Below are 22,431 nucleotides of genomic sequence, written 5' to 3'. Positions count from 1 at the left end.
AACAGGGGTGACTATACAGCAAAATTAAGACCCAGAAGCTCATTATGTGGCAAACATCTATAGCGAGAATGATTGAAGGGGGGATCACTATGTGACACCTGAAGAGTAGTCATGGCTCCTGTTTGCATCGCGTGGAGCTCAAACAAAGCAAAGGGCTCCTGATGTTAAAGATACTGTAGATACGTCTGGTCATCCCACACCCACGCCCACAGTGGAACATTCTCGGTGGATCACGGTAAACACTGCTTTCCTATGATTTCAAAATCAAAAATTAAGAAAATCACTGCTATCACAAAAACATATGTACAGGATTTTAAATCTAGAATCCTAGATTTCATAGAACAGAAAAAAAAAAAAAGGACAGCATAGGATTTGTTTGGTTGTCATGATAATCTCTTCGTTTCAAATGTGTGATTGTGTTTGTGCATGTGTACATATATATATATACGTGTGTGTGTGTGTTTTTGTGTGTGTGGATCCACGCCAGAGATGTTCCACCGCGTCTCGGTGAGGCGGCCAAACTAGTAAACGGGGACGGGTCTCTTTGTTCACAGAAAACTGATATCCAAAAATAAAAAATAATAAAAGAGAGGGAACTTCACATTATACATTTATGATAATTATTACAAATAAAATTATAATATAATAATAATAATAATAAAAAAAGAAATAAAATCATGTTCTTCTTCTTCTCTGACTGCACAGAGTCTGAGTGCTTCTTAGAAATGGGTTCGGACGTGGGGGAAAAAAAAAAAAGAAGAAGAAGAAGAAGAAGAAGGGTCCTGGCGTCGAGGCTGTCGGTCCAGCTCGCTGTCGCCCACGCGGATTAATACAAAACGAGAAAGGGAGGGGGGAACCGAAAAAAAAAAAAATGAAACAAAAAGAAGCAAAGCAAGGTAAAATGACAACTTTTGTTTAGATCTAAATACCTACCAGCTAAATAGAATAATGCTTCATTGACTGTCATAGTTTCATATGGTCATAAAAACCCAATAAAGAGGAGAAAAATAAATTATACTGTACATAACTTACTAAAACTTAGGAAACGCTGACCATCCTTATAATTATTGTTAATAATATTATTAGACTAGAGGCAGTTTGAAGAGAAATAATAAAATACAGTATTCAAATACAAACGGAAACACTGACTGGCTGACTTCACCTCGGCTCCGCCCACTGGCGTACAGCAGGACGACGTTGATTGGAGGGAGCGGGGGGTGGGGGGGGGGACACTGAAGGACAGAACGACGGTCGTGAGTGTGAGTGTGTGCGGCACGGTGGATAACAGCAGCAGCATCAGTTGCCTGTCTTTCTGTACGCAAGACTTTTTTTTCCATTTTTTTTTTTTTTTTTAGCTTGTACGTAAAAAGAAGAAAATAAACGAGCACACACACGCACACACACACGCACACACACGCCGACACACACTCACACCGAGCTGACAGGATGTTTTGCCCTGGATGAGATGGAGATAGGGGGACGGAGCGAGATGAGAGCTGCTGCTGGATTGTCTCGTGACACAGTGCTTTCATTTCTGCTCCTATTAGAGACTCCCGCTTTTCGCCCACCCCCGCGCCCGCCCTCCCCCCCTGAAAAATCCACTCAAAGCGGGACGGCCCAAGCTGCGCTGGTCAGTCCCGGCCAGACTGTCCCATTGGATTCTGGACAGGGGTTGGGGCGGGGGCAGAGGGCAGTCACAAAAACACAGAGGAGGGGAAAAGAAAGAAAAAACAAAAAAAGGGGGTGGGAACCGCTGACAGCACGCTGCGAGGTTGGAGAAAAGATATCTTTTAGTTAAAAATAAACGTCTGATGTCCTTCAGGTGCTTTACAACAAAAGGGGAAAAAAGAAATGTCTCTTTTTTCTATTATTATTCAAACTTGTAGCACAAAAACAACAAATCACATTCACAAGCCACTTATTGGCACCGTGTACCTGAGTGAGAATATTATAGAACCAAAGAACAAAAAAAGCTGTTTGTTTAAAAGTGTCTCTTGATAATAAACAGGTCCGCCGTCTTAAAGTGTCGTCTGTTGGCCTCTGACAGGTCCACTGTTTCAGGGTTCATTTTAAAATGTCTCCTCTCCTACAAACAGGACTAAAAGGTAGCGCTCTGAGAGGGATTCTTTTTTTTTTTCAGTTCTCCTCAGTCGTGGCGTTTCACTCAGACTCTTGCAGTAGTACTTGAATATTCCTCAGCAAGCTTCAGAACTGGCTTGGTCGTCTCTTCCTCCCAGACTCCAGTTTGTGTAACAGTCAGTGTGAGTGACAGGTCCTGTGCTTCAGTTGATTGATCAGATGCTGGTATCAGGACTCCAGTGGGAGGGGTCTGGCTCTGTAAGAAGAGTCCATGTTAGTCAGGAGGAGGGGGAGGAGGAGGAGGAGGATGGGTGGAGGGGTTTTTTGTGAGATTGGTTCTTTAGGGTGATTGGCAAAAGAGAGAGTTTTCTTCCTGATCGGTGGGTTTGGGGTTTTGTGAGATGTACCAGCGGTGATTGGCTTCGAAGCAGGTGGCGGCGGCGGCGGCGGCGGCAGCAGCGGCGGCCGTCCTATTGGGTGATATGGTTGTCGTTGTCGCTGGCGTAATCCGGCTCCTCGTCCTCGTAGTCGAAGTCGTCGTACACGTCGCCGTTGCTGTCGTCTAACCGCAGCTCCTCCTCCTTGATCCGTGGCTCGTCGCCCTTCAGTCCGGGCATGTGGGGGTTCTGGTGGTGGTTGGCGTTGGGCTCGGGGCTGCTGGACATGCTGGAGTGCTCCGAGGGCATCTGGGGCGAGGGCATCCCCGCCATGGACAGGGCTCCTGGGTAAACGACGCCCGCGGAGGACAAGGGCATCTGGCCCTGCTGCCTGTGGGCACAGAGGAAGAGGTCTGTGAGAACATGGAGGTCTGGTGACACGGTCATGTGACACGGTCATGTGACACTTCAAGCCCTGAAGGGAATAATTCCACATTTTGGGAAATACGCTTACTCATGTTCTTGTTTAGCTTAGCTTAGCTTAGCTTAGTTTAGCATAAAGACTGGGAACCCAAGCTGTTGAATTATTCTTTTAAAATAAAACAATATTTTCTTATGACCCCTAAATACAGAGTGATTTTTAAATACTTTTAGTCTCTTTTAGAGTCAAAATATGAATGTCCCTCTTCAGTCAATCAATCCTTTCTTATCTCAGCACATGCTGTGCTCACCCCACACTGAAGTACTGTCTCATTTCCTGTCTGCGGGATCTCATGATGGCCTTGTACTCGCCGATGCGCAGCTTCTTGCCGTCCACCAGGCAGGTGCGTTTGGGCCGCGGCTTGTACTTGTAGTCGGGGTATTTCTCCAGGTGCTGCTTGCTGAGGCGAGCCTGCTCCTCGTAGTACGGCTGCTTCTCCAGGTTGGTCATGGCTTTCCAGCGTGAGCCTGGAAAGAAGAGGAAGATGCATTCTTAACGGTAACGGAGACTGAACGGTTTCACTTTGGAATTTGAAATAAAAAGCTAGACTATTAAAACTGACTCTATAGGAACAAGGACTAGTGATAGTGAGGGTAATACTGAGGGACGACTGCGTAGCGTGCCCGGCGACTCAGCACCACACATGTACGCCGACACGTGACCACGTTTAAGGAACATGTCACACTCCCGCATCCGCAAAGACACGGACCTAATGCTGCGCGCTGCACCCGGAAAGAGCAAAAGGAGGTTAATGAGGAGAGCAGTGGGGACGACAGGTACTCATCTGGACTAATGAGGACTTCACATAACCTGCTGTCATCTCTGGGCTCAGTATCGGCTCCTGGATTTGTAGTATCAGTCCCCTGCATGTGTGTGTGTGGGTGTAATCTTGAGCGCGTCTTCCCCTGTGTGTTTCATATCTGGTCTGAATTTGCACTTGACTACTGTATGTTTAATGGGTAAAAGCTGTCAGCACTTGGCCGTTCTCTTTCTCTCTCTGTGTCTTTCTCTGTGTTCTGCGATCTGTTAGCAATCGAGACCGAGAGAGAGAGAAAGAGAGAGAGAGAGGGGAGCTTATTAAAACCAGATTTCCCTGTGTTATAAAACGCTTAGGAGCTCTTTAAAATGTCAGGGCCGATCCCGGCGGTCCGGGGGAAATGTCAGGCGGCCTCGCGCTGCTTGTTTAATGCATAATGAATTATATCATCATTTGTCGGAGCCGTGCTCTCCCCAGCCGTTCATTAACAGCCGCTTACACAATACCACCGCTTGTAAGGAAATCACCATCACCAGTGTGTGTTTGAGAAAAGTGAGAAACACAATCCACGGAACGTCTTCCTCTCGCCGCGGTTAGACGCGGTGATGAGGTCTGAGGGGGGAGGCTCTTGTCACTGTTGGTTTTTTTTTTTCTCTCAGTGTGCGTGTCTTACCGAGGATCTTGCTGATGTTGGAGTTGTGCATGTCGGGGAAGGCCTGGAGGATCTTCCGCCTCTCGTCCTTGGCCCAGACCATGAAGGCGTTCATCGGCCGCTTGATGTGCGGCTCGGCGGTGGCCCGACCCCGGGCCTCTCGGAATATCCTGGAGTCTGACACGCTGGGGGAACCTGAGGACGTAGACGTGGGATTAAGAGCGTTAGGAGGAAGGCAGGCAAAAGGCAAATTGTGTTTGTGGCCCATACATGGAAACATTAACAGATTGAAACGTTAAAAATCAGCTCCTAAAATAATATATTTGGTCTTCTTCCATAAAATAAACACACACTTTCTGTCTCCTTAATGCCTCCGTGCCCAGTGTGTGTGTGTGACAGTGCGTGTGTGTGTGTTTCCCTACCGTCAGAGTCTCCGCTCATGGTGAAGTCCAGCATGGCGTGGCTGAACTTGTCCTCCGCCTGCTGCTTCAGCTGTTGACTCAGACTCTCCAAGGCAGCCTTGTCCTAAACAACACAAACAGTTCACAGTTGCAGTCGGTCAGTGACTGAGTCAGCGACCGTGAGATACGCGACTGAATGAATGAATGGATGGATGGATGGAGCCCGTAGTGATTCCAAACTATTTCCTTTTCCGCCCAGATCCGTTGTTAATTTCAGCTTATTTTCTCGGCGTGCAGTGAATCAATGAACGTTAAACATCACAGATATGTTCTGACAAAAAAAATAAATTGATTTGGATGTTCAATCGGCTAAAGGCTAATCTGTGCAGGAGGTAATGACAAACTGTAACAAGTGAATGAAGGAATCTCAGCCACATTTGATTTGAAACGAATCAGTCTCTCAGTGAATAGCAGCAGGGAGACAAATAACAGTGGTGATTTCAGTAGATCAGCATCATTTCAGTGTCAGTTTGTGGAAATGTTAATGTCAGCATCAAATTGTTTGAGTGCTGTAAGCCTGCATGCTTGAGCACACATCTGTGTGTACGTTTGGATGTGCGAGGATGCTGATTACATTTAGTCCTATTTGAATGTTTACCGCTTTGTGTGTATGCTGCATATTCTGTGTGTGTGTGTGTGTGTGTGTGTGTGGCGACTCCTGGCAGCCACCTGCGAGAGTGGAGTGCCGCGGCTTGCCTCTCTCTTGCAGAGGCCCCCGAGGGTCGACGCATTAGAGAGAGAGAGAACGAGAGAGTGCAGCGCGGACGAGAGCGAGGCCACGCCGCGCGGCCCCCTGGGTATTTATTACAACCAATAAAAGGCTGATTTACTGAGCATTTACATGCTTAATGCAAGCAGCCGGCGCACTCGGCGCTGGAACTTGACTGCGGACGGGCGCTCGCGCACACACACGCGCGGCGGTGCAGTGCTCCAGCGCCAACGTTTTACAGTTTAATTATACGATTAGCTACCCAAAACACTGCCGTCTTCTCAAACAACCTTCCAAAAAGTGTCCCTCTCCATTTACATGTGACCCTGGCGCGCTGGCTGTCTGCATGGAGGGAGGGGAGAATGATAATGAAATGCATTTTTTCTGTTTTTAGACCAATAGAGTTTAATTGTTAGAGATAATTTCCCCCCAGATTGGAATAAATAGACGGTGAGGGAATAAAAGCCACAGGCACGCAGCGGAATAAATGTTTCCATTTCTTTGTTTTCCAAGCCATTTATAAAAATATATTTTTAATTTCTTGTGTGTTCATAAAGGTGTTCCAAATAATTAGAATTATTTAGTCATTTTGTTTATAAATGAAAAATATTTTAGGAATTTTCCTCATTTTAGAGACGTGAATGCTTCTTTGAGACCTCGTTCACGGGAAAAAAAGAGAGCACAAAATGTGCCTCGCACTTTCAGATTTTTAGATTAAATGTGCTGTTGTGCAGCGCGCGTGTGTGCGTCTGAGGCAGAGATGAACAGAATGACAGCCTAGTCTGACATTAAGCCCCGGTACAGTACATGAGAAAAGTGGATTGAATGGCTGACACCGGAGCCAAGACACAAAGTAGCGACAAAACTAATCCTCCGAGTGTGTCGGGGATGACACCGTTGTAAAGAGCTCGCCGGCGTCGCAGTCGCGGAGCACAAAGCCAAAGGGCCGAGGGAGCGGGAGTCAGCGCGAGGGAGGAGGAAGAGGAGAAGGAGTCTTTTTAAATAAACTAATATTTTTGGACTTATTATTATTAAAAAAAATCTTTATCATACGGACAGAGCACACCCGAATTAGAAAACATCTAGTCACACTGTTAGTTTTACCTGAAAAAATGGGAAATATTTTCCTAGAAAATATAAAAAATAAAGTGAATAACTCCTCATTTCCTTTATTTCCATCTTTATAATTGGTGATGAAAATAAAAATCACAATAAAATGACTTTCTCACCTCATTTTACAGAATTCTTATAAGATTACATTCACTGATTTAACAAGAAATTATGAAAATAATCTAATAAAATTACATCTATCTTGTATTTTAGTATCATCTGCAGTGCAGTAAACAATCTGAATGCTTCTGCTAAAACTAGAAAATAAATAAAAGTACATTTCCACGATTTTCCACAGAATTGATCAGCCTTCCCTGGTGGGAATCTCTTTTGCTATTTAATATATATAAACACATTTATATAAATACTGTATATTTGTGCATCTTTGTATAATATGAATAATACAGTAGCACTGTCAGTCTCAGTGTGTTCAGTAAACCTGGGTTGAATACAGAGATCAGTGTGGGTTTGACTGAAGAGACAGATAGAGCTGTTGAATGTCAGCGGTGCAGATGCTCCAAGAACACTGTTCCCCTGCGTGTAAGCGTGTATTTATTTATGTGTGTGTGTGTGTGCACCAGCTGACTCCCAGTGTGTTTAACAAATAACCACAATTTAGCCACGCTGCCGAGGAGCCGGCGCCGTCATTTCACATTACCGTCTCCTTGACACTCGGCTCTGCCACAAAAAAAACACACACACTAACGCGCGCGCACGCGGCCCCGCGGCGCGCCTCACAGACACACTCATTACCTCCGAGATGCCTCTGGTTTTACCTTATCTGGCCCTGTTTAGCTTCAGCACATTTCAGCGAGCGCATTGTGCGCCGATTTACCTCCTACATAGTGCGGCAGGGATGGCATATGGCAAGACAAATTATTACACGCCGACAATGAGACGGTACAGCCTGTGATGACTTTGGGAGGATTTGTGCATTTGGTCCCAAGAATTTAGAATCACTTAATTTTTTTTTCGCCTGAGATCAAATGCACTAATTTGTATTTATTTATAAGAGGCTGCATATGTTTAGGCTTCTGAGTGGGAATCCTTTGTCACAAAAATACACACAATTAACAGTTTAGCAGATGCAGCAATTTAAAAGATGTATTTTGAAACACTGTTTGTTCTGGCAAGTGTTAATTTAAATAAATAATATAGCTGGAATACAAATTTATTTTGTTTAAAGTGTGAACTTGTGTCATTATAATTGAGGCTCGGGTGGTGACAATAATATCTTCTGAAAGCGAGACAGTGTTCGCTTGTGGCGCGGTCTCAGAGCGAGGTCACAGATTTGAAGAAGACGCCGTTTGTTGTAAACGGACGCAGTGAAATGAACCGTGAGTTTGGAATCAGTGAGTTTCAGCTCGCTTACCTTGTCCGAGCGGCCGTTGTTGAGGCTGAGGTTGCTGACGGCGGCCACCTTGGCGTCCAGGACCTGCTGCTCCCTCTTCAGCTGCTCCTTCATCTGCCGGGCCTCGGCGAAGGCCTTGGTCACCGCCTCGTGGTCGTTCAGGTAGGCCGTTGAAGACAGCGACGACAGCAAGTCTGCTGAGGCGCAGACGAAACACGGGAGAGAAGAGGGGGAGAGACACGGACAGGGGGGAGGGGGGGGCAGTTAATTTGGGTAGCAGAGAGCGAAAACGTCACGTTGTGTGTCTTTGTCAAACACAAATAGAGAAAAATGAAAGAATATTAATATTAAAGGGGAATTTAGTATATCAATTTGCCTTTTCAGCCGAGCTTGGATGAGCATTAATACGTGTGTGCGTTTATTTTTGGGATGCTGGCAGGAGGTTTTCATGCAGAATAAATCTTCTCCTGAACCATGAGGTAAAGACATTAACATACACTTGATAAAGGGAGTCTGCCATGTGCATGACTGTGTGTCACTCTCTCTGAGACACACACACACACACACACAAACACACTGACCACTTGACTGTTGAGCAGGGGAATGTGAGTCAGAGTGTGCCGCTGGCCAGCCTTGCTGCCCACCGCCTCCCCACCTGCCATCAGCCTTTAAACACACACACACATTCAAAATACCAGCACCGCAGTCACGCCAACACTCAACATTTTCTTTAAGTCACATTAATACGCACACATCCGACAGCCCGTCCCAGCTCTTACAGTTCTACTCTGAAGAGAGGTGACCAGATGACTCTTATTACGGATAAAAAGTCTTGCTAATTTCCCCAGTTGAGAACATCTGCTCTGCTGACAACCAAAGATCAGATCTCCTCCCTCCTCCTCACCGCCTATTATTTGTATTATTTCTGCAGCTTAGTCGCCGATGAGGCATCTGGCTCTCTCTCTCTGTGTGTGTGTGTGTGTGTGTGTGTGTGTGTGTGTGTGTGTGTGTGTGTGTGCGTACGAGCGAGGGAGTGTGCACCGCTATCGCCTCTCTCTATCAGTCGGGTTAGTTCTTAACAAAGAGCCGCGGCTGGCTTATGAGGCCTTTATCTGCGCTAATCCGCACCGCTAATGCCATCTCAGGCCAGATTACCAGCTTCAGATTGGTAATGACAGAGCCGTGAACTCTTTCAGAAGTCATAACCGGAAAATCTGGATGCGAGCGGGGCCAAAAAAGGAGGGTGTGGGTGTGCGGCAGTGGGCGGTGGGGGTCGGGGGGGGTTGAGGGAGGACAGAAGAGCGAGAAAAGAGAGAGGGAGGGAGAGAAAAAGAGAGAGAGAGGGCGATGGAATCGGGTGGCAGTCAATTTTAATCTGGAGTCAAAAGCGAGGGAGGGGACAGATAGATATTCTTGCACACATGATTGTGTGTGTCGCTTAAACTGACAGCAATGCCAACCATCCAGACAGAAGTGAATGTGACCCAGATAGAAAGGGGGGGTGGGTGTGTGTGTGTGGTGGGGGTATCTCTTTCTCTCCCTCTCTCTCTCTAATCACACAAGTTTTTTCTGAACACCAAATCTCTAGAGACAGGCGCAATACATTTCTGACCACAGAAAAAAAAAAAAAAAAAAAACACTCCGGCAGGGAGGTCAGGGGGAGCTGCAGTAGTTTATGACAGGGACACACACAAATGTGTGATGGTGGTGGAAGTTACAGACGTTGACAGCCCTTCACTTTGGTTCGGGATGAGTAGATGGATGGGCAGATGAAGTGGGAGAAACATTCCTTTAAGGTCGATAGGTGTCAAAAAGGAGAGGAAGGTGCGATGTGGAAAAGTTAGCAGACAAACAACTTTCACTAGGATGCATATTCAGCCATAGTGAATCTGAATAATCACGCCCATGTCCTCAAATCTGGGTTATTATTATTATGCAAGCATTGGTTGAGTTGGATGGTTTAATTGATGAAAATGCATGATATATGAGGTATGGGATAAAGATTACAGGAGAAACAGATCCATAGCTCTTCAGTCAGAGTGAGACGCAGCCTTTAACGGTAGTACATCGTCTGCACTGAAAAATACTTCCAGATAAAAATCATTCATGTGATTGTTGCATTAGGTCTCGTGTTCTGTAGCTGTGAGAGGATATCAGATTATTGACGGAGTATTTTTCCGGCTTCGTCAGAAATTTTGCACAGACCCACTGATTTAGATGCTTTTGATGCAGTTCTGGGAGTTACAGAATATAACATGAAACAGTGTGGAACTTAACTGTTCACAGAAAACGGCACCAACGAACTGAAACCTAATGAGTGCGGCGATGAAATACCTGGAGTTAGGCAAAATTAAATTCTCCGTTCAGTTCTAGGAACATGAAATTACAGAGAAACTGACTCTGAAATCTCCATCAGCCTGTCTACATGCCACAATTACTATTGCGGGTTATGTGTTATAATTTGCGTTCCTTTTTATTGAATGTTAAAACTAATAAATACAGTTTCAGGAAAAGCATTGTAATTTTATGAATCTGTCAGTTTCCCACCAAGATGTGGAAAAAGAATGAAAACAGCTCAAGTCTTGCTGATTATTTAAGAATATGTGAAGTAGGAAACAGTTGACAAGTCCCAATTTTATTTTACTTAAGGTGTAAAAAAGTGTTTATCTAGAATATAATTCTATGTACGCTGATGGACTTCTGCAACTTTTTTACTTTCGACTACACGTACATTCAAATAATCATCATCTGCACCACCCGCCTGCGCCTCCCCACATCAAAACCACCTCCACCGCTCCTCTTTTCCCGCCCGTCTGCCCCTTCCACCCCGCATGAACTTCTAACAGGAATCCTAATAGGACTACGAACTGAAATAACAAATGCGCCGGTGATCGGCTAAACACGGCGGCAACAGATGGGACCGTGAGCCACGACACAACTCCACACACAAATCATTCAGCGGGGGGATCACACACAAACTTTAAACACTGTAATCCATTTTTCCGAACAAAAAACATCTGGGACCGAAAATCCACTAATCTGATATTAAATCCGCCGATTTGTTGAAAAACAGTGAGATTAGCCAGGAAGTCGGAAAAAAATGACTAACTGCCTTTTGCATAGGAAGAGGAGGAGGAGGTGGGGTTGTGTTTGTGTGTAAGTCTTTGTGTGCGTCTGAGTGAGGGTTTGAGAGTGTGCTGTCACTGTGTCATTAATGCTGGGTGTTTGCGCTGTCCTGGCTCATGTAAGAGGCTTGTCTAATCTCATTGGCGATACCTCCTGTCTGTCATGCACTCCTCTCTTTATTATTCCCCCGCTTCAGTGCACGGGAAAGAAAAAAAAAAAAAAAGTGCTAATCCCCATCTCCCCCTCTCTTTCTCTCTCTCTCTCTCCCCTTCCCTCCTTCACCCTCACTCCTATGTCTCTCTGTCTCTTTCAGTCACTAATAAACACATAACAATAAAGCAGCCTGTGGGCAAATAGCGTCACGCAGGAAAAAAAAAAACAAACACACTAATTATAGCCTGTTACATATGTGTAATATTTGAACTATCAGTGTTGCGTGAAAAATGGATTAAGAGTACAAAATAGTGATTCATTTATGTCATATTTTATGTACGGGTGCATATGGCCGGGTATGATTATGGCACTGGCACTAGGAACAATGGCACCACTGCGAGGAAAAGCACTATTTTTGTCTTCGCCACTACTAACGGAGTTATTACTGCTTTCTTTAGAGATGCTCATTGTCATTATGGAACAATTTGCGAAGGCTTTTCATACGAGTGCGCGTCTGCTATTTAATAAGCACGCACTCCCATGTTTTTTTTCCGCTCCGCGCGTTATTGTCGTAGGCGTGTGTGTGTGAAATATTGTGGTTTATAGTATGGTCAACTTTGGTCTTATTCCTGCAGTGTTAGCCATCGTTTATATCACCAAATAATTACCCATCAGCTTTGAAACAAACCTCTGGGTTAAAGAACTTGAGTTATAAGCGTGCACACGTTTGGTTTTGCTTCCGAATAAGAGTCTATTACAGGAATACGTCACTGTGCAACAACCTAAGAGGCTAGCTGGCACTGCATAGGATTGGACTGCAGAGGTTCTTAGTTCTGTACAAAACCCTATGTTAAATGTCTCTCCCGTCAGGGGAAATATCCGTCAGTAATCACAACACTTCTGTTATCCTTTAAACTGTGGTGTGAGTGTGTGATGGACGTCAAATCCACTTACCTATTGAGCTGACTCTGGTCGGTGGTCCTCCAATGCTGGAGGGGGCAATGCTGTGCTTCATGGAGCCGGCGGGACCCAGCTTGTTCGCGGCAGCAGCAGCAGGAACCTGTGGGGAAGTTGGGGGGGAGTTGGGTGACTTGCTCTCGGATGCCTTAGGCTTGGCCGACAGGTTCAGTGGCTGTGCACCCTCACTGTCCTGCAAAAACCAAAACAGCACAGTTTCGCCTGCTGTGACCACCGTAGGAATTTGGAGACGGGAGGCGCGGGGAGGACCCCCTCGCCCTCCCTCAACGAGTCCACACGCAGCGGAGGCGTCAATCAAACGGGAGACCATGCACAGCAATCTGAGGCAAGCCTGGCGGGACGGACGACAAGGTGCATGCCACTGCCCGTCTTCAAACAGCTCGTGATAAGCAAACAAACTAACAGCACATACAAAAATATATATATATATATTGACGTCTTTTGGCTAAAACCACTGACATTCACATGCAAAATGCAAAACAACGGACTTTCAGTAAAAGCCCTTCAGACAGGGCACATGCTCGTGCACACGCCACATGCAGGCTCCTGTAAACATGCACTGTAATGCCGCTTCCTCAACATGCTTCAAACAAGGCCAGTGACGAGACCAACAGCACACGAGGAGGAGAGACACCTAGAAATCATTCTCAAAACTACAGTAGACACCTCCCTCTGCCTCTCACGGAGAACAACACCTCCTTCAGACGGTCTTCAGAGCTGTGAGAGTCTAAAGACACTGCGACGTCTCAATGTATCAAACAGAACAGTGGACTGTCTGTCACTTCAATGTGTATTTGGTCCATTAGAAACAGGGGACCTTCATGGCTGTGAATATGCCAGTGTGTGGAGAGAGCAGCACACACTCACAGACCCTGCGAATTGTTGATTCCATCTGAATTTCTCTATTCACGTAGGTGCTATTTTAAATTCACTCATTCGTCTGCATCACCTTACTGGCCTGCACGCAGCTGCAACCTCAACGCGACAGTCGGCAGCCGTTAAGTGAATCGGCATGTGGACCCGCCGCATGATTCCGGCGGCTGTTATCACGTTAACTGTCATGGCAACATCACCCCTGCCGGTGACCTAATCCAATCAAGGGGAACCTCAGAGGGTCACATGACAGGAAGGGAGGAATTAGATCGCAGAGAGGCCAGATGTACACAGACTACTCTGTGTAATTAAAACGGCACAATTAAAAGCCAGACACAACACGGGGCAAGGGACGGCGCGACGGGACGGCCAGTTAAAGACACACAACAATGGTGTCGAAATGAGGTTTGTTTTTGATTATTTTAGATTATGTGTTTATTCTAAAACTGAACAGAAGTTAACTTTCAGCTTTCCAGGTAGGGATCTATTACAGACCTTACGACAGAACAGAGACATTATTTGCCTTTATTTTCTGGTCATTAGTCTAATTGCTGCTTAGGCAGAGTGGAAACTGGTATACAGTGGGATCCAAAAAGAGAGAAAGTATTGTGTGTGTGTGTGGCATATTCACTCATTAAGGCCGACTTTCCCTGATTCCCACTCCTTGAGTCGTACTAAGCCTTATGAGCCCCTCACAACTCAATTAAGCCCTTCCAATTAAGCCCCTGCATGCGTACGCGCCCGATGCGCGTGTGTATGTGTGTGATCACCAGTCTGCGTGCGTGCGTGATGAGGCCTAACCGGATTGTCCTTCATTAGGGGGGTCTTTCTAAATAGATGGAGGACCCCCAAAGATGCCTTCAGTGAGACAATGGGCCGGAGAAGAAGAGGAGAGAAAGGAGAAAACTGAGCGGGATCTTCTCAATCCTGACCCATATTATGGTGGGCTTTGGCTGGGAACACGTTTGAATATTTATTACAAATAGATAATGCCTCCGCCTCTTGTACAGTGGATGGGGGAGTTTCCTCTCCGCGCCAAGCCAAATCCTGCGGTGGGAAGGTGGCCAACCTGCATTATGCCAGTGTGGAGGAATTAGTTTAGACAGTGGAGCTGAGAGGCTTGGACCGACTTGTTTATGTGTGTGTGTGTGTGTGTGTGTGTCATTGCGAGACATTGTTCAACAAGCTCTAAATCTCATGACAGCGTGTGTGCGTGCGTGTGTGTGAGTGCGTGTGTGTGTGAGGCCTCTAAAGCCTCTCAAAGGCTTGGAATCTTGAATTAATACAATTGCTTTTGTGTCTCTCTTGGCTGATGAAACAGTCTCCAGCTTTGAGACAGAAAACATGCAGAGTGACAGCGAGAGCCAGAGGGACACGGAGAGATGGAGAGGAAGCAGAAGGGGAGAGATAATGCTTGTGTGTGTGCGAGTGTGTGTGTGTGTGGGCTGTATTCCTCTTCTGCGGACGCCGACATGCGAACGCAACATCAGGGTTCTGCATCTTATCACGGGAGCTGACGGTTCAATTAACAGGACTAGTGTGTGCGTGCGACGCTGCCGTTCATCCCGGTCAGGTTCCCGCGCGTTTGTGTGTAGCTGTGTGTGTGCTACTGTGGCCATGTCAGGACCTTTAAACGGGCCTCCCCCTCCTCATCCGTCTTCTCGTTTCCTTGCAGCTATAAGTGACTGTTCGCTATGTAATTATACTGTCATATCGAATTCTATTAGACAGCAGCCGACACAGAGTAGGCAGATATGACACCGTCTCTTATGTGGCACAGATTCAACCTAACTCCTCAAAGATGAAAAACGCGCTTCACACTTTCAAATCATTTGTGTTTGGAGGGAACAGTCACCATTGTTTGCTTTTCGCCTTCCTTAATCGGAACAGGCCTGACGTCTCAATACTATCTGTCATACTGGAAGAAGATTTACTGCACTAACGCTTGTCAACTCTAGATGTCTCTTGATAAATGATACGAACGCATTAAAACACATTTTTATTTAAATACTTTGATTATTATTTCTTATCAATTAATGTGCAATCAACATGTGATTAACCCATAAGGAAAAATCAGCTGATTTACATGAGATCCTCATTTGCAAAGTAACAATGAGGCAACTACATGATTTCTCATTAAGTACAGCACTTAGCTAAATGTACTTTATGTTACTTCTGACCACTGCGTGTATATTATGCATGTCAGCGCATGGGCTACATATGGTGCATCATCTGAAACGCTGTATGCATGCCTGCCTGCCTGCCTACGTCCGAGGATCCGCTCTTGCATATGAGAAAGCTGCATGTAAGCCGCAGTGATTTGTGCATGTGTGAGAGGGGTGGGTGGTGCCTTGTTCTACACCTGACTGTGTGTGTGTTTTTTGAATGTGTGCGTCCATGTCTCACCCGAGGGTAAAGCACTTAAGCGGTGTGTGCCTGAGTCCAAACAGCTGTGAGCAGACGCAGGCTGCGGGCCTCTAAATGACTAGAGACCTGAGATAGAGCCCACGGGGGGAGCACACCTCTGAAATATACATGTCGCTCGGCCGGAGAGGGAGCCAGAGACGGGGACGGGAAAGGAAACAGTGCTGGGAAGGATGAGCGAGGGCATCTCAGTGGTCAGGCTGGATGAGAGAAATCAAAACGGAAAGAAAGACGGAAAGAAAGAAAGAAACTTTATGTTTGTCAACATCTCTGTGGTCAATCTGTCATTTCGCCTCCACTGGGACGGTTGGGGTCCGTGTTGGTCCACTCCCCAGTCAGCCACTCCCGCTGAACTGGGGAGGCCATTACGACTTCCCACTTTCCTTCCACCACAGGCCACAGCACTTGCCTGTCAGCCCAACTCCATATATATGGTAATAAGATGTGTGTGACATAGGGATGTGTCAGCAGTGGGTGTGTGTGTGAGTGTGAGTAAGATGGACATATGGGGAGGGGCTGATGGACAAGAAGCATGGGTGCAAGATTTGGGGTCAACCTCAAGCTTTAATCTGTGACATTAGCCCATCAACAATATGGGGAAAAGAGGGACGAAGAAGGATGAACAAGAAGGAAAGAAAAAAAAATAAAGAAAAGGAAGGAAAGTTGGGAAACTTTGATTTATGTGCTAAAAAAAAACTTTCAAATCTGAATTCATATTGTCAAACTCTATGGGATTTTGATAGTGTCCTATTATTGGACAAACCTGATCCTGTGTGTTTATTTGTGATTGACCACTACATTTGTAGGGGGCCATAGGGTGGACAGAGGATGGCAGGAGGCATGGGGTTAGGTGTGTGTTTGTGTGTGTGTGTATACATATGGGTGGGCCCCAACGGCCGACCAGTTATTCATAGAGTTCCACATGGATGGACACCAGGCTTCTCTTCACCCCTATTGGGCAGCCAGCCGAGAAAACGACAGAAACACCAATACATCCCGACACCAGCTGGAGTTTTGCGATAAAGTCGGGCTGTTTGATTTGAGGAGGTGAGGCGACCGTGAGTTTTGTCGGGAGCGAAGTTGTACCGAGGTGATCACTGCTCAGGACACATGTTTGACTGAACACAATCGGGATGCGATGCAAGGCTCAAACACGTTTTCCGCTCATGCAATACACAGTCTCGTGCAGGAAACATTTCACTCTGTAAGTCTGTGGTAGCATTAAAAAGTGTACTGTTTCACAATAATTAAGCTGCAAAAGTAATATCAGGTAACAATTGAGTCCAAAAACAGTATTTTTTGGATTAAAGAGGAAGTTGCCTTGCAAATGTATAATTTTTAAATATTCTGTGGGCATATTTCTTATATAGTTTAAGAAAATAAATTTTTTTGAATTTGAAATTGGTAATATTAATCAAGCAGCTTTGTTAGCAGGCTCTCAAACCCCAACACACAAACATGCACACACACACAGAACATTTCTCCCTTACCTTGGTCTTGTTTGTTTGGGGGGAGCTGCGGCCCTTTTCACTCTGTGAGTGTGTGTTGGTGGGTGGGGAGTGTGTGCCCAGGTTGCCTTGGGGTGGGAGGCTGCCTCCGTGCTGCTTGGCCCCCGGTGAAACCTGCATGGCCGCCAGCTGAGCTGCGTACAACTGCTGCACAGTCAGACAGACAGGTGGAGAGACAGGCAAGAGTTGGGTTGGGGGGTAGGTAGGGACAGTAAGAAAGGGACAGGAGAGAGGGTGAAAGGAGAGGGGAGGAGGAAAAGAAGGAGAAGAAAGGGTTGACATGAATAAATGAATACACAAGAGCGAACAAAAAAAAAAAAGGAGAACCCGGCTAAAAAGCTCTGGAAGAAGAGGCCATTAGTGGCCCGGCCTCTGTTTGTGTGACAGAGAGAGATAGAGAGGGACATCTCCACTGTCAACCCCCCTCCCTCACCCCTTGGGAGAAGCGCTAACAGCCTCTCTGACAGGCCCAGAGATGGCCATGTCCCCTCCAGGTGCATCGTGGGAGAAAAAGGCAAACATTCTGGCTATCGAGGTCACGCCGGAGAGCCCGGCTCTTGCTCAAGGTGAAAAAAAAGTGACGATGGAGGAGGAAGGAGAGAGGGAGAGAAACTGAGAGAGAGAAATTTGTGAAGCCACATGCCAGATGGGACATGCCAGAAGTGTCTTGTGGCCCTGTGATGTTTTTAGCGCATCGATAATAAGACGCAAAAGCGTACGCAAACGCTATAAAACTGGGCTAAAATAAAGATAAACTGATTCAATAACTGCTGTGGGAAACAAAAAACTGTTTTCCCTATTCTTATTTATGTATTTAATTAATTTCCAATTAAATAAAAGCATTATGGTGTGAGCTGCTATGGTGTGAACATACTCTGGGATATTTATGCAATACCATTGTATCACACAAAACAGTCTCTGGCTGGTATTTCCACAGCAACAGACACAGCATAATATTCACAACTTGGAAGCGGCTTCAATATTCATAAATGCTTCTTTCTGCCGCTCTATCATCCTCCTCAAAATCATCCTGCATAGCTCACTTACTTTCATGTCGGCTAATACAAATCTCCAAGACGCTTGTTTTGTGCGTCTCCGAATTGTTATTCCGTCCTCTGATGAGAAGCCGAGTGGTTGTTTTTGCGAGGAGCAACTGATGTGTTGTTTTCTGAATAGTTATAATTGTTATTATTTATTTCTGGTGGAATATTTTTCTGGAAGGAGACCATCCTTTTTTTTTTCTTTTTTGAGTTTAACTTCCGTCCTTCTGTTGGCGCTTGGCTGCCGGCCACCGGCGTCAAACAAAGGCTGGTTTATGCAAATGGACAAGGAAGAGATGCTGTCACTGCTATTTCTCTCTCCATCTCTCTCGCTGTCTGTTTGTACCTCTCTCTATCTCTCTCTCGGCAGCCACATTAGCTCCTGCTCTCCTCCGCGATCTTAAATAAAGACATTTATCTCTTTTTTGCGAAAAATCAGACATTCAGACTGGCTACAAAGACACACTTTGTGGAAGAATCTGAATGTGGAATCATCTCTGACTGTCACTCACACGTGGCAGCAACAATATTCATTGTCCAACAATGCAACTGCAATGTTGGACAAAAGAGTGTTCGATGTAGTTCTTTTGTTTTTATTGAATTAGCAACTTTTCACTCTCTTCGAAGAAAGTGAATACGACTCATAGTCTGGTCGGTAACGACGTCCTTGATAAACGACTGGATGCACTTTATAATTAAGTAATAGTGAGTTGTGATACTGTTTTTTTCTATAGTTGATTTCTTACCAGTGTCTTCCACCTTATTGTTTTATCATAACTATAATAATCCACTCCAAAGTTTCAAAAATATTAAAGTGAACATTTGTTCTGCAATAAATAAGTACAGATTCATCACATCTTTCGGTGCAGTTTAATTTGTTTAAGCCCAGAGTGCCAGCATCTGTTGCAGAATAAACGCCAAGGGGAGGGCTGATGATTGAGGTGCGTACAGTATGCTGGGTGTGCTGCTGCCGCTGCGGATGTCAGCGGGAGATCAGCCATGAGTTACAAGGATGCAGATCAGATCAGCCGCTGCTCCCTCATTTCTCTTCAATTAGCTTCACTGTGGCTCCTGGAAAGGAGGGGTGGGGAGGAGGTGCAGCCGAGCATGAACGACCCTCAGCCCCCCCCACCATCCACCTCCCCTCTGCACTAGCCAAACCCCCCCCCAGCGAGTGGACCACAGGCAGTGCGTGCATGTGCATGTGAGTGTGAGTGTGTGTGCGCTCTGCCATATTCGGACCAGTGGTTCAAAGGCCTCTTTATTTGCGGAGTGAATTGAGTTCCATTACAAGGCCAGCTCCCGTCACTCAAAGCCCGCTCAATGGGCCGGCGAGCACCGACACACACACAGACACGCACACACATATGCGGCGCAGAGGGCAGAGGCACTGTGGTGCGCGCCCAGAGCGTCGCCACAACGACATGCATGTCAACAAACAGGAAGTGACAGCGCAAAGCCCCCTGGGGTGACTGGAGGAGCGAACACACACACAGGCGTAGCCACACACACACAGAGTGAGTGGGGGGGGGGGGGGGGGGGGGAAACACAATCGTAGTTGCAGGATGAGACGAAGGAATTTGAAATGTCACTCACTAGCCAGGCATACTGCTGAGCCGTGTGTCCGTGTGTGTGTGGATCCGCTAAGACCTGCTCTTCACTCCTTCTGTTCCTAATCCCCTAATGTGAGACCAGCAATATCTACATATGTTTGTGTGTGCGCACGTGAGCACGTCTAGTGGTCAGCGTGAGTCACATGACCCTCCACCACCATGGGTGTTTGTGTGCAAGCGGCCTGATCTCTATTGACGAGGTGAAAAGGTGATGCGCGGCTATTGGTGTTCTCCGGCTGAAGACGTGGGGTGATTGTTTGGTATTAGCACTATTGACACTGCGCGCGTATGTGTGTGTTCACCGACACACAATAAGCTGCGTCCATTCTCTTGTTGTGCTGGTTTTTTCCTGTCATCTGAGTCAGCGGGGATCTGTGTGTGTGGATCTTGGTCAATAATCTGCAGCTTTAGTCAGATTATGAGCTCGCCTGATCTTTGTTGTTGGAGTTAGCGGCGCTTCAGAGCAGCCTGAGCTCTATTGTTTTCACGGACACAAGGGCCATTGTATGGATCTTAATGGATTTTTCTCTATCCGTCTGTCTGACCATGTTTTTTTCCACTGGTAGGGAGTTTGGGTGCTTAAAGACAAAAAAGAAAACTGATTGGGAGTCTGAGACATCTTATCTACCCCTGCTTTTGAACCTTAGTTGTGCGAGTACAATAGATTTTTGACAGCAAACATATCGAGTATTTGGGTTATTTTGTCTTTGCACTTCTTAAGTCTTGAAAAGAACGGTAAAAAAAGGAATTAGCTTTCAAGAGAAAAGCTAGTACTTCCACAATATCTCTAAACTTTATTTTGGAATTTCATGGACTGACTCAATGGAGTAAATATGAAGTAAAAACCCTACATTTTACAACAATGACTATATGGAGTTACATTAAAAATGTCTTTTCCTTTACTCATTAGTGTTCAGAAGTGGTAAGGCACCTATCTGTGCTGCCTATTGATCTCACATTGATCTTGCGCTGCTATCGCAAATATTTTCTCTGAGAGGCCTATAAGGCCGAGAAGGAGATACCAACGCTGAGGCAATTCTCAAGTCTCAGAAAATGCTTTGCTGCTATCTTTCTCCCTCCCAGATAAGCTTTTTGTGGAGAAACGAGTTTCTCAATTGATTTCTCGTTTACCTCCCCTCATCTGTTCCCCTCTCCCCCCTCCCTCCGTCCGCGTGTCCGTTGTTCGTCCATCTATGTCTCCGGTGTACAGTGTGGTAATCCAGGACAATATGTTCCAACATCTGCCTCTCCATATGATGCCTGACCCACGCCATTGACCCTCTTTATACCACGCCGCACACACGCTTTTTTTATTCTCTGTCACACATCCACACTTCTTTCTCCTCTACTTACCTCCGCCCCCCCTCCCTCCCCTCCCTAGCTCTCCTTTTCTCCCTGTTTATCCTTTTAACTGATCATCCTCTGGTACTTCTGCCTTTTCATCGTTATCGCCAATCTCTCTCTCTCTCTCTCTCTCTCTTGCCTGGATAAGTGGATTTTTCTTTCCATTTTTCAGCTCTCTGTCTGTCCTTCTCAGTCCATTTGTGTGATGTGGATGGTATCAATGATATCAAGGGTCAATAGGGAGCCAGATTAAAATGCTCTAATGCACAATGTCACACTCATCCCACAGATTAAGATGCTAAATGCCAACCTTGTACACTCCAAAGCCTCCATTGCCTTGAAAACCTTCTGTAGAGGATTCTGTGTTAAGCTCCCATTGACTATAAGAGCTACTCTGTTGATTTATTTCTATGGAGGATGTTTCAGACATAGAAAAAGCTTTAAATCATTGAGATTAATACATTTTCTTTCCTAAGAACAGCACTCAACTCAAAGCTGTGCTTTTGAGAGCTTTTTCTCCGTCTCCTTTCTTTCCATGTATACAGTTTTTATGCAGGGTAACCGGGGCAAAATACATTATTCCAAACTTGCTTTATGTCCACAGATCACATAGAGGAGGAAGTCACTTTCAAATGAAGAGACAGAAAAGGACGGAGATGTGGATTCTTAACGCATTATGGCATATAATCAAGATCCTCTAATAAGTTACAAATCCAGAGCATAAATGTACTTTATCAAAACTTGTCTTATTAGCTCATATCATGGTTTGTGAATCTATATCTGTTTCACATCTAGATCACCAATTTGACACATCAAGTTCAGTTTAATTGTGCCTTAAATTACAATTAGCGTGGTTTTGTAATTTGAGCTATTATGGCTTGTGCCATTAGGCAGCCTTTGTCATCAATTGGGGGTATGGCAGTGTAGAGACACAGTAATGTATTAGTCATGAAGGTGTTGAGTTTTGCATTAAGGCAATGTGGGATTTAGTTTTTTGGAGTTGGACTTCTCAGCTGAGACAGAAAGTCAGCATGTCTCAGGCACTGAAGCTTGACAATTCCTTTGAACATCTTTAATACATATGTTAATCAGTGTAGATGTCCTTTAATCTTTTAGTAGGAAGTGTTGGTACTTCTTTAACAGAAGGATGAGGACATATTACAAACATGTAAAGGTGTCCAAAGGCAGTGCACATTAGTGCCTTTGTACCAGTTTCCCAAATGAGTCTCTCTATTGAAGCTCATTTTAAGGAGTGAGGCACCAAAGGTCACGACCTGATTAAAATAACCTCTGGCACATCCTGAGATGAAAAACCCACGGCGACGTGTGTGTGTGTCTTGAACTCATTCTTGACTTACAGCATCTTATACTTCTTGAAATGTCAACCTGATGGTC

The 22,431-nt window shown here is 45.6% G+C and overlaps 1 protein-coding gene across 1 annotated transcript in view; it reads right to left on the bottom strand.

Annotated features, from left to right (window-relative positions):
* Window positions 1-2,493: 2,493 nt before the first annotated feature.
* Window positions 2,494-22,431, bottom strand: part of sox5 (SRY-box transcription factor 5) — a 71,458-nt gene continuing 51,520 nt past the window's right edge. Inside the window, exons 8-14 of the mRNA XM_084573337.1 lie at window positions 17,022-17,186; window positions 12,211-12,406; window positions 7,999-8,174; window positions 4,769-4,871; window positions 4,368-4,541; window positions 3,188-3,404; window positions 2,494-2,847 (exon numbers count right to left, since the gene is read on the bottom strand). Of these exons, the coding sequence (XP_084429463.1) occupies window positions 2,550-2,847; window positions 3,188-3,404; window positions 4,368-4,541; window positions 4,769-4,871; window positions 7,999-8,174; window positions 12,211-12,406; window positions 17,022-17,186 (1,329 nt within the window). The 3' untranslated portion in view covers window positions 2,494-2,549. The remainder of the gene's footprint in view (window positions 2,848-3,187; window positions 3,405-4,367; window positions 4,542-4,768; window positions 4,872-7,998; window positions 8,175-12,210; window positions 12,407-17,021; window positions 17,187-22,431) is intronic.

Source organism: Chelon labrosus, assembly GCF_963514085.1.
Source record: "Chelon labrosus genome assembly, chromosome: 23".
NCBI classification, from domain to species: domain Eukaryota; kingdom Metazoa; phylum Chordata; class Actinopteri; order Mugiliformes; family Mugilidae; genus Chelon; species Chelon labrosus.
This window is presented reverse-complemented; position numbering and strand designations above follow the sequence as displayed.